Here is a 13,203-nt window from a genome sequence, read left to right on the forward strand (position 1 = left end):
TTTGTTGTCAGGAGGGCAGAAAGCCCCCACTTCTATAACGGTGACCCTTCGAGGAGCACATCCGAGTAGAGTGGGATCTGTCAGCCAAGCTGGTGGTGAAGCTGTGACTTCAGCTCGTACCCATGAGCCCAAGGTGCGCCTCAGTTCAGCACCTAAACAGACACACTTAACTTGGAGCTTTTTTTTTCTCCCCCTTATTCTTGGTTACATGTTTTTCTGACTAACACAAAGTTTGACAGATTTCTGTTATCACTGCAAATGTTCATGCAGCCCATTAAAATTTTCAGTTTGATAGCTTGTAATGGTTCTCACTGACATGGCACCCCAGTGCCTACTTTTAAAATGATTTTGTTGTCACTAGTCTATAATTTGTTGTGGAGGCAGTCTAGAAAATAATTACCGGCTTTACTGTATAGCCTTTGACCCAGTTGTTCACAGTATCTTGTAGCCTTGTGTATTTTAGGTCACATACAGCCACTGGGGCATAAACTGAGGACTGAAGGTGCATTAACAGAAAAACACTGAAGTGTTTGTTAGAAATGACACACTGAGGTGAAAGTGTCAGTTACAGCTTTTCTTTTTCATGAAGAGATGACAGCGTTTGAGGAAACGGGCAAAAGTTAAAAAAAGCAAGTGAATTTCTTTCACTTTCTTAATATTTTGCCTTCACATAGCCAGACTTTCTTTTTACTCATTTTGAGTCCAGTCCTTATACCTGACCATTTTCTGAGAAAGTTGTTCGTTTGTTAAGCCACTTAACACTGACATACGAAGCATGCAGGCAAAAAAGGCACCTACATGAAGGGCTCAACCAACATTGTGTGTACGCATGAGAGACAACTTGGCAAAGATCTATTCCTAAATCATATCTTTAGGCAATCTGTTACTAGCAGTTTGTCGTTAAAACACATTTGTTCCCATTTCTTTGTTTGAATCAATGAAAAATGTCAAAAATAATATAGTTTAACAGGCACACTATTTTGCACCACCAGGGTAATTATGTACATGTATATATCACTCATCATGATGTGCAGCCTATGGACGTCATGTTCTTTAGATATAGGAAAAAATTCAGCAAAGAACTGACACAGGATATGAGAGATACATCTGGCCCTTGAGCTCATCCATCTGCTGTTCACTAAAGTCTCGTCAGAAATGGTCTCAGTGGCTGTCAAGAAGCCATTCTTAAGGAAAGGAAAGGTTGAGATATGGCAAAGTGCACAAGAACTGGTCTCGTGGAGTAATGAACACAAATGTTTGTTTGTTTTTATTTCTGGTTTAGATTGTCATGGGAATTTTTCAGCATGACAATGATCTCATACACACTTCTAATAAAGTAAAAGAAAAACAATTGATCACTATTAATCATGGATTGGCTTCCCCAGAGCCCACACTTAAACATTATTGAAGCGGTGTGGGATCAGTTTGACAGAGACCAAAACAAAAGGCAGCTTTGAATGTGCTTACAGAAAGCTGGATAACTATTCCTGAAGACTAGTTAAAGAAATAAGAGGGATGCTTTCCTAAGGAAGTTCAGACTGCTCAAGAATAAAGGTGGCCACACCAAATATTGACTTTGAAGCTTGTTAAAACAGTGCAAAAATCTTTTCTTTTTTTTTTTTGCCTTATTTCCATATATGTTTGCATGTTTTAGTAAATCACCATATCCATTAAATCCCCATTTTCCATAGCAAAACATAAAGCACTGAGAGGTGGCTCGAGACCTTTGCACAGCACTGTAGAAATAAACACAAAATCCTCCCATGCCTTGTCTTTTTCAGATAAGTATTAGAGTGTGGATCACAGTGTGCTCCACTTCTGAAACTGGATGCAGCTGAAAATATCTCAATATTATATCTGAGGATTCCGAGCAGACTTTAAAGTAAATGTCAAACATGTTATTGCCCCGAAGAATTTAATATAAACCAAGAATGGACAGAGTTAATTAATTGCACTGTGCCCTTTTGCAGCACTGAAATCTCGGCTCACTGTGGGCAAATCCCTGATGCAAGATGGTGATGTGCAAAAGTACCTTAGGAGCCACAGCCTGCTGATGAGACTGCTCCCTCCCCATAGTGACGAACACACCGCCGCACAGTGTGCAGAAGACCACGCCTCACAGAGGGCTCCCCTGTGGAGATGGTGGGAAAAGGCCAGGCAGTTGCTTTCAGTTGTGGACAAGTCCGAGTCTGTGCTGGATAGAACAGGCACTGCTAACTTCAGGGGATGTCGTCGTGCTACAGCCTGCACTCCTTTATTACACCTTTGACTTTAAACTGACAGCATGATCACATGTTCTTGGGAGAAAATTATATGCTGAAGGTAAACTGTAAACTACCTGGAGTGTGGTGGTGCAGCCCAGGTAAAGCCTACAAAAGGACAGCTGTGCATCTCAACAAAGATAATGTTTGAAGTCCTTAGCGTACTCAGAATATATTGAGTTCTATCATTGCTGTATCCATATATGACCATATAGATCCAATAACAGTAATCCATATAATAAGTGTCTGTCATAATTGTTTCTTTTTATGTAGCAATTTTAATAATAATATAATTTGATGTAATGTGCTTCTGAAAGGGAGACGCGTATTGCGATGCTTAGTTTGAGGTATTTGCACTTGTAAAACTCCAAGCTTTTGTTGCACTCGTTTCCACCTGAACCTGTTTTTCTATAGCCTCAAACACTGGACCAGGGTACTGCTTCCCATCTGCACCGTCTCATGACTTCACTGCACGCAGAGCTTATGTTTGAAATAAACATATTTACCTGAATGCAATGCTTTTGCTTTACTTAGCTAATGTAAACATTTAGTCTTGTGTGCTAAACACACAAGACTAAAGAGCGAGCTGAGAAACTCCGCTCTTGTTCAAAATGTTATGGAGGAGCTCGCTCCAATGCGTGATAGTCGCACTGCTGTTTTTACAGCCGCAGCATAAATACAGCCCACTTATTGTAGACGACATCCTGTCAGCAGTCAGATAAGATATAGATAGGAGTGTCTCTCTTCCTCTGTATGTAAACCTTTGTATACATTAGATAGCATGAAGGATCCCATTTAGACAACAGCAGCTGCTGGTATTTCCTCACATCATTGCCACCAGCCCCTCTTGAAGCAATCCATCTGAGATTTAGTCATCCAATCACGTCTGCAGGCCAGCTTTACTGTCCTGCAGACATTGAAGGTGAAGTACAGTGAGAATAGAAGTGTTTTACTTACACTTTACACTTCATGTTAGTAAAGCAGGCAAAACAATGAAGCAGGATGTGTGTATATTCACAGGTACAAATATGTAACATATTTTTTGTACAAGGCCCGAACAGCGCAGGGGGAAATCAGCAGTATTGGAAAGATGGAATGTGAATGAAAAGCGGTAACAGAATGAATTTAATGGTTAATATGTGTAAGCTTTAGGTCCCTCATGCTACAAGCATAAATAACATAAAAGAATGAACAAACTATTAATATCCAACACGAACTCAAGAAATGCTCCACACAAACTGGATAGGTGGAAAAGTGGTTCATCGGAGGACTTCAGTTGGAATCTGTTGGGGGTTTTTTTTTATCACTGCTTGAAGCACAAATGAGATATGATCTCATGAGGAAGAAACTGATCCAACTTACACAGATAGAATAAAGCAAGCTGTGACACATGGCATCTTACCATGCACTGTCTCAGGGCTCCCTTTTTTCTAGGATTAAGAAAGCTTATACATTTTTCATTTTAGTAGCTTGTAATTAAATAATAATAATAATTATAACAAACTGCATGTGGAAGCTTCTTTCTGCCACTGAAATAAATAAATTACCATTTAAAATTTTGGGCTATTATTCTACAATAAACAACATAATAATACATTGCAATAATACACATTTTTGTATTTTTTTTCTATGGCAAAAAAACCCCAAACAAGTTTCCATAAACCAAACCCTGTACAGGTATGAAGTCACAAGGAATAAACAGACTTATAGAGTGGATGAAATTTCCATTGGTAGGATAAAATAAATGGGCTGGTTCTTATATAGTGCTTTTCTACTCTATCCGAGCACTCAAAGCACTACAGAAAACATGCCTTCCTCACCTATTCATACACTTCTGTCCATGCTTTTTGTCTGACATTCACACTCCAATGGATGCATCAACTTGAGCTTCAGTATCTTCCCCAGGGATGTTTTGGCATGTAGACAGGAGCAGCCAGGGCTCGAACAACCAGCGGGTTAGTAGATCACCTGCTCCACATTTTGACTTACAGCCACCCTAGAGCACCTGTCAGGTACAGCCTACCCTTCAGGGTTCAGGGCCACACGTTTTACTAAGATTAACAAACCTTCTGCTGGAAATAAGAATAATAATAACTTGAAATTTCAAGTTATTTTCTCAGAAGTTTGATAACATCGAAATTTTGACTTATGATTGTCTTTTTTCCCCCTCACTAGCGGAAACAAGCGTCCCACATCTCAGACTATCCTCCGTGGTTTTCTCTTCTTTGTTGTTGTTTTTATTTTTACTTTTTTTATTTTAACTCTTTGTGAATCTGTCTAAATGTGTTCCGTACATTACCGACAGGTGGCGCACTAACCGCTTCTGTTTCGCTCGTGACTCCTTTACTTCAGAAGGGTCTGTTTGTTTGTTTGCGCGTGCATGTCATAATGCGAGTGGGCGGCCGTTCGGTAGTGTGCGCGTGTGAATAATTGCGCTCGTGGAAGTAAAGGGAGAGGGGGAAACAACGTGGAGTGTAAAAACAAAGAAAAAATCACGAATTTACGCGCAGAGTGCGGCTGAACTTTTATAAACCGGGGGGTGTTTACAAAGCGGTGGTTCCGGGGAGATCATTCGGGTCTCTGACCGTGTGTATAGCAGAGCAGAGGGGAAACTACCGTCACTATAATAATTATCCACAAAGAGACATTCCCGGTCGGCCGGTTTCTCGTCACTCACACGCTGTTCACGCGCAGACAAGGTAACAATAAAAATTCACACGTGCATCTGTGGTAATTGGGGATTTTCTCCGCCCCTGCTGGGCTGCCATATCATCAAAGTTTCTCGGGCAGTCCTCCGCACTATCCCTAAGCTCCGGCTGGATGAGAGAAATCACTGCCCCCAGAGCCAAGAAAACACCGGAGAGAGGCTGGATTTAAAACCCGCCCTCCAGAGGGATCTCGTCCCCCCCGACCAAAAAAGAAAAAAGAAAAGAAAAGAGAAAAACCTCCCATTTTCTCTCACTCTATTTCTCTTTCCCACTTCTGTCTCTCTTTCCCTCTGTCCCTCTCTTCTCCTCTACCTTTATCCCTCGCCTTTCGCCGTTTCCCCTCCACAAACATGGATCTCTCGGCGAGGTGTTTGGTTCTTCTATCATGTCTTGGCGTGATATTGGCGATCGATTTGGACGCGATTGATCCAGGCTACTATGTGGAGCCCACTGCCACATCAGAGACGATCGACTACAAGGATCCCTGCAAAGCTGGTGAGATTTGATTTGTCATCGTTTTTTCTTTTTCTTGTACTGTGTATGATTTTCTTTTTTTAAAAAAAAAACATATTTATGTGGAGGTAAAAAAAAAAATGCCACGACTCAACGTGGAGCTCGCACAGAGCGGCCAGAGCAACGCTTTTGGAGAGATGACAGTAGTGGATGTAGTTTTTAAAAGGCTTGAGGGAACATTGTGTGCAATTGTTTTGTAGTAAGTGACATAGTTTCTGCAGTTTGAGCCATCCGAGGCGTACACAGTATAACCCAGCTCAAAGAGCGGCTCCACGGATCGTAGGGATGAAAACGCATCGATTGAAGGCTTTCTGTGTGCATTTCGCGACACATGAAAAGTTTTCTGGGGGGGTTTAGTTTTCGGTTGAAAAAGTTGGAGCCTGCTGTTTGCACTCGTGCTTAAAAATGTGATCAAATCCCTCCTGCAGGCTGTCTCCTCTGTTATATACTTAAAAATAAAATAAAAGTCTGCGCTGTTGGGGAAACAAAGGATTTTTACACTTTGATTTGCAGACTTCTTCTCCCTTTGCTGGCCGCTTTTGTCAGTGCACAGATCTCCTCTCGGTTTTTTTTTTTTTTCTTTCCCTACCGGTTGTTTGCACGGCCACTTAAAACAAAGTGGAGGAGGGGAGAAAGTAGAGTACAGTCGAGTTTAGATATTTATGCACATATTTTTCTGCTGGCGGTTGTCTTTATTTGTTGCAGTACAGGGAAGAAGTAAGCCTCCACTCCTCCACAGTAAGAGCTAAAAAAAAAAACCCAAATCATAAATTTACAGTACTGTACAGTAACTGCATTAAGTGTGAGTATTTAAACTGTAAAGAAGACACAGGCTCCAAAGGGGAAGCTGAATAATTCAACAGACTATCTCAGATCTGGGAACACTGACACAAAAGTTAAAAAAGCTTTGGATTGCTGGAGCAAATTCAGGACGACTGTGATTTCAAGTTGGCCTTATTTCCTTGCAAATATTTCATGAAATGACCTGAGTGGCATAACTTTCCACAGCAGCCATTTTGACATGTCCTTGCAGGGTTAACATAGGTGTAATTAATATAAGCCCATGTAGACCAGTTCCATTCAGATGGGGCAAAAAACCCCTGGCTTTGGCTCACACGGGCGAACTGGGATCGCTGTGACACACTAAATTTGAGCTTAATTATTACTTACTTTTTTTTTTTTTTATCAATTAGACCTGTGTTTACTTTGGGTTACGTGTCAAAATGGCTGCTGTGAAAAAGTGCCTGTTTTGGACCCATGTCCTCAGTGAATTTGAACAATGTGACTGTGAGACTTGGCACAGATGGAAAAGCCTACAGGAAGATCAGTTACCAAGTGAAACGCAGGCGCAGCAGAAATCAGGAGGTACTAGCCGTGGTGCCACTAATCAGAGGTGCAGTGGCTGTCCTCCTGAAATGACCCCACGGACACACACACACACACACACACACACACACACACACACACACACACACACACATGTAAACACACAGTGCTCTGCTTGCACAGTTTGGCTCTGAAAAAACAAAAGGACGGGTGCATCAGAGTTGGCACGGAGATCAGTTTGTGTGACAGCTCTCTAAGGGTATTCCACAATGGTAATTTCTAACTCTCAATTGCTCTCTGACAACAACAACAACGATAAAAATCACAAGATTAAGCTTAGCTAAGGAGATAAAGAGAAGCCTGATTAATGTTAGGACCCTATTCTTTGGTCAGACCAAGATCTGTTAGTCCAGCTCAGAGTGGGTACATCCAATATGGACTGCCGTACAGTGGGGAAGGTGGCACTAAAATGACTAAAAAGCCGCCTCGTGAGGATGCTCCCATTCTCCAGAAGCCTGGGAACGGACCAATATTCCAGTAAATGATGATCCAAAACCCTCTGCCAAAATTAAAGTCTCTAGAGAAGAAAAAGAAGAAAGGGGGAAAAAACAGTAAAAACGATGGCCTGTCCAAGTATGTCACTTGACTTGAATCCAGTGCAGCACCTTTTCGGGGGAATTTTAAAGAGAAGCAACAAAAACACCTCAATCAAAGCGGAGCTGGAAATATATCTAAAGAAAGGCAGAATGAGACCTGTTTTTAAAATAGTACATTTAAGTATTTATCTATTTCTTAATTTATCATGAAGCAAATACTTTACTGGTCATGTTCCACAGCGGTGTACATACTTCTGGTTCATCCTTTATATATGTGCTTCTTCTGCCTGTGGTGAGACCTGCATAATTTCCCTCTATATTTGCCAAAGATTATCCGAGGTGTCATTGTAGTCTTTTCTTTTTTTCTTTCTTTCTTTGTACTGTGAGCTCACTGTCTTGCCAAATCCCTTTGGGGAAGTTTGAACAGATTGCCTTTTCCATCTGGTAAAAGTATTCAGGTTACAGATACAGAGAGTTGGCTTCAGTCACAATGACCTCTAAAGTCCTGGAAGTGCTTACTGATTTTTAGCATTTGACTGTCTCTGATGTGTCAGACAGTTATACAGCAGAGTCCAGTCCTCCTACTTTTAGTTACCCAACTACCCAAAGAAGAGGAGTAAGGATAATCTAAAGACTGCGCTTTGAGAGTGTTGTTGTTGTTGTACATAAACATGACAAAAACAGGCGAGTGAAGTCCAAATGATGAAGATGTTCCTTCCTGTTTTCGCTGTCCTCTTATCTGAGTCATTCAAGTGCTCGTACCGGACCTCTAGTATGGATTAACTGGTAAATGTTGATTCTTGTTGCTGAGCGGTAAACTGACAAAACAATGACAATGTCAGTTCTAGGAAGAAGCAGTTTTTTGTTTTGTTTTTTAGTTAAATATTGATACAGAAAAGAAAGGTCTCATTGCTTAATAATCCTCAGTCCTGACTGATGTTTATCTGGGTCAGGATGTTATCGTTATTTGTTCTGTGGTTTGTCCAAGGTGTCGTGAGCACGGTTTTGTTTACGGTCCTCTCTGAAGACATCCACTTTGGAGATGGTCACAAGCATGAACTCCCACTCTTTCGAACCCTCCCAGTCTCCAGCTCTTTCAACACCCACCTGCTTTTCTTCTTCCTACTAAGCAGCAAAATGTCCAAGATCTCCTCCTCACTCCTCCTCACTCAGTTTAATACATCAGAGACGGAGACATTCATTCTAGCAAAAAACCCCAAACAAATAAAACCAGACTTGTCTTTAGGCACCAGCAATGATTTTGTGGATTATTGATTTTTCTCTTATTTTTCCTGAGCCCATCACTATGAGTCAATCTGATCTCTTTCTGTGGCTGGAGGTCAGCATTTTCATGTTATGCTGCTTCCACCCAGGAAAACGCTTACTGTGAGGAGTGTGTGTGCTCGTCCTCTGTAGGGCTGTCCTTGCTTCCACACAGTGAAAGGATTTTCACAAATTACTGCCGGATACATGAAATTGAATGACTCCCATTCAGATTTTTGTAAGCGGGGGTTGGAAATCACATCTCAATATGATGCCATCTCAGTACTTTGACTCCTGATGATAGTGTCGCGCTACAGCTGCTTGATGCGTTCTTCTACGATGGCTCACAACATCAAAGAAGAGGAAATGCGCTCAAAAGCCAGAGGCAGGGATTTACCTGCTCACTGCACTGTGGTGTCTGGGCGTTATCATTCAATTTTATAATTAGTCAATTCAATTATCTCTGCTTTCCCATGCTGCCTGCCATTTTTGTCCCCCCGGGAGTTTCCTCTTTAAAGCAAGTTTTCTTCCTTTCACTTGGCCCTCCCACTTTACACGCAAGTACCACCATGAGAAGTCATAAAGTAGTGACTGTGGTTAGCCTGGTCAAGTCTGGGAAATGAATTTAATGGGTTTTAATTAAAAAGTTATTTGGCACCAGTGTATCATTGCAGGAGGACTCTCTAGCTGTTGTGCTCTGCTTATTTGCAGTGCTAGTTAGCTGAGACTATTTAACTATCTTCCCTGAATAAGTCAACATTTTATTTTATTTTTTAAGTTTTACACTAACAAAGGTTTAAATGATTCATCTTTAGTCCAGGCAAAAAAAAAAAAGTATACCGATTTAATCTAGCAGTGCAATAACACTGAAATCAGGCCTTCTATTTAGGAGTTAACCAGTGGAAAATTCCTTAGTTTGCAGAACTCCTAACTTGGCAGCATCCCAGGAAAACATTTAAGACTCTAACAACCCACTGAGATTAGCGCCACTCGTTTTCAAAATGAAAAATGGATGAGAATCAGTCATGCTTTTGTTGTCTTCTCTGCTTAAATGATAATCGGAAAAGTAGTCACTGTCTGAATGCATGCATTCATTCATGAAGCAGACATCTTAATCTATTAAATACTCTGTGACAGCGTAGTCTGAGTGGGCTGACCGTCGTGCACATTAAAACTGCAGCAGGGAGAAATGTACAATGCAATTTTGAAAACAGACAACAGTTCTCCTGCAGCTCTCTCCGCTATGCTCAGAGCGTTGGCACATGCTCACGCGTCATATGGCACGGGTCTAAAATGAAAGCCGCTTTCACACGTGCACTGCAGACATTTATTTTTTCTAACGAGATTCGATTGTTCGACTCCTTTGCTTTGGACATTAATTGGACTTTAGGTGTTAAACGACCTGTGATTGGCAAAAGTCTGCTGCCCCAGCTGGGTTTTTTTACAACTTGAAGGAAGTGCAGGAGTCCAGTTTCCCTCTCAGACCACCAGTTATTATGGATAATTTCCCCAAAGATCTGAAAATAGGTTACCTCAGAAGGCTTCTTTGCTGCTGTGGCCTCATCTGCAGACAGGTCAACCTCTGCACCTCTTCTCATCCACTCACCTATGCAAGTAGTTTTCTTCCATTTCACTCAGACTGGCCAAAACAAGACAGACGGGGTCATTCACCATTTGCCAAGAGAAAGCACGGCAACAAGATTTAGGGCAGGCCGGTCTTACCGTGCCACACTATCCCAGGTGAGGTTAGTGCGACCCATTCATGAAGGGGCCTGGTACGTTCACCCCGGTCTGCTTTCTGCTCATGAAGCATTTGTCGCTATCAACAGAGAGTTGTGTCACCCCTCACCTTTTGGTATCCGACTGTGATTCATTTGAAATGACTTAAGCTGTATGTTTGTGATGCTTTTGCATTTTTGTAAAGATTAACAATCCTGTAGATGTAAAATCAGCTACATGCTGGCATCCCATGTGTAAGGACATTGTGTCTTTTAAAAAATCCAAGTGGCTGGAAAACAGCAGTTCAAAACAGATGCCGCTCATTATCCAGCTCTATCTCCGGCTCCTGCTTTGGGGTGATGGGGCTGCCTTGTTGAACTTCAAGATGAGGCCCTCAAGCAACACTTAAGCAGATGCTTTTCTTTTATCATGGAATGCAGGCCGTATAGCCGAGCCCACACTGAGTGTTTGTTTTTACATTAAAGAGCCCCTGCCACTTCTCTCTCCGCAGGGTTCAAGTGATTAGGGAGCCAATCTATAGGCGTGATCTCAGGGCTTTAGTTTGAACAATATGTTTGTCGTCAGAGCTAAGTAATAACTAATCTTGCATTACAGAAAAGCCAAGGGTGAGTGCAGAGCCTGAATGCTTTGCCAATGCTCACTCAAGTGGCTCAAATGATGCCTAATTGGTCTGGAATGATGAGCAACCTAACAGTTTTTCCTTCATTGTTTAGTTTTCCCGGAACGATTCATCTGTGCTGTGTTGAATTGTTATTGTTTTTGTTTTCTCTCTTTCCCCCACCTGTAATGAATACTAAAGGTGTTTTCTTTAACTGCAGATGGTTATTGTTTATTGGAAAGCTATGAGTTAAGGATTACTCCCAGATTAAGTTCACCCACAAGCTCATTTAAACTTTTGTTTGCACATCTGTTCTGAGAAAAACTCACACGAAACGATGTGTTATGCAAAGAGTGGTCTAAACTGAAATATTAAGCCTGGATGGTGAAAATACGTTTTGTCAAAGGTGAGAATCCTTACGGTCTGGCACTGAATTATTCATCTGTGTAAGGAGCTCAAGTAGTGTGTAGTGCTGGCATTGGGGGGGAGAGAAATGGTTGGAGAGCTGGTGAATCATTAGAGGTAGTTTGACTGGTAGCGGGGTATATCAGTAATCAGTGGCGAGGATGAGCTGGGAAATCCAATCTGCTAATGGGCTTGATGGAGTGTGAAATGTTAAAGGGGCGGCAGTCTCTCGCTGTGTGCCCTTTGCAACTGAAGCCCCTCTGTCAATACGATAGACGCTGCAGGGCGATGACAGCAGCTCGGGCTTGATTGCAGCTGTGGGCGACGAGACGTCAGGCTTTTATTGGAAAATAATTGCCTGAATCTCGAGCAGTAGTTTGTTACTTTTGTCAGAAGCTTTCTTCTAATTACACATTTGTTACATTTTTTTGTTTTAAGCGAGCGCAGTGCAAATATGCAGTTTCTTTCTTTCTCCTGCCCTGTGCTCAAATTGCAGTGTTAGAAAATGTCAAGGTAAGCATAAATAACAGCTGGTGTTTTCACAAAGGACAGCTAACTGGCATCACACTCTTCATTCCTTAGTTTGTTTCCTTATTCTTGTTGCACAGACTTTTTTTACCTGACTATTTTTTTGTGTGTATTTCAGTTTCAAACAGCTGCTAAAGAAACAAAAGCTCCTCTTGAGAGGGTTGGGGGGCTTCTACCTGGGAAAACTTAGTGATACACTCATCAGATGGTAATTGCCTTACCTCAATATACCACTGACCTCTATTGGAATTCAAATTGCAGCATTTGTCAGCAAACACAGTGGTGAAAGGCGGTGCCGGGTATTGTGATGCATTCCGTGCTTGCATATTAGCCAAGTTTTTCCCATCTGTAATCACTGGGTCACATACTGGGGGGATGCTGTAAACCGTGTTCTCCCGAGTGGAACTGGCCTTCTAAATATAGGCTGATTTCAGTGTCTGTTTAGGCTTAGTATTGATGTTTGTGCAGGTTTCAGTGGCAGATGTCGTGGTCTGGTATTCACGGAAGGAGATTTATGGGAATAGTCCAGGAGTATTTGACACCATAGAGGTCGAGGCTAGGGCATTACACGAATCAATGGGATTAATTTGATTGAGGTCTCATGTGTAATCTGACTGGATATGCTGATTGATGGGCAGTCCAAGATGAGAAGGATTAGGATGGTTTAGATTAACTTAAAAAAAAAAAAAAACAGTGATGGGGGAGGTTGGACTTAATCAGATGTCAATTTATTTTTTTCAGTCCATTGATTTAAAGATCGGTCCTGTATTTATGTGTGTTTAAGTTGCATTCTTATGCAAAAGGTGCATGGATTATTGCACAAAAAGAGAAGAGAAAGCACACTGCCTTCACCCAGCTATTCTGCATGGATATTAATATTATTATTCTAGTTGCAGCTGTTGTCAATTAGGTAATGAAAAATGTTTGGAAAGAGATGCAGCACTGTACTCCATGGTGATCACTTGCCATCTGCCGCACTCATTTGGCTGTAACCTGCCATCTCACTGTGTTTGTACTTTGCATCATGTCAGCGCTCTGTTTCCGTGCAAGTTTATCACCTTTCTCCATAGCCTGTCCTCATTCCCAGCCCAGAGTTGTACACAAAAGAATCCTAAAACCCTGTGTCTGTGGATAATTAAAGCCAGGAGACAAGGGGATTAATTCACAATCCCTGAGAGTCTTTCCATAAACCTGCAACAGCGTCTCCAGGACGACTGCTGCGCCTGGGGGAAATGAGTTCATAATGCCACCGGGCTGTGCATTTG

The 13,203-nt window shown here is 41.7% G+C and overlaps 1 protein-coding gene across 2 annotated transcripts in view; it reads left to right on the forward strand.

The window, feature by feature from the left end:
• Nucleotides 1-4,674: 4,674 nt before the first annotated feature.
• LOC146657227 (bone morphogenetic protein 1-like) overlaps nt 4,675-13,203 on the forward strand; it is a 30,176-nt gene continuing 21,647 nt past the window's right edge. The window contains exon 1 of one of the 2 annotated variants that reach the window (XM_085425173.1): nt 4,675-5,464. In XM_085425173.1, coding sequence (XP_085281299.1) covers nt 5,320-5,464 — 145 coding nt within the window. In that variant the 5' untranslated portion in view covers nt 4,675-5,319. The remainder of the gene's footprint in view (nt 5,465-13,203) is intronic. The other variant, XM_085425174.1, reaches the window with a different exon arrangement.

The sequence above is a fragment of the Rhamphochromis longiceps genome, linkage group LG12, assembly GCF_057381845.1.
Source record: "Rhamphochromis longiceps isolate RC_006_pf linkage group LG12, R_longiceps_female_GT1.1, whole genome shotgun sequence".
NCBI lineage: Eukaryota > Metazoa > Chordata > Actinopteri > Cichliformes > Cichlidae > Rhamphochromis > Rhamphochromis longiceps.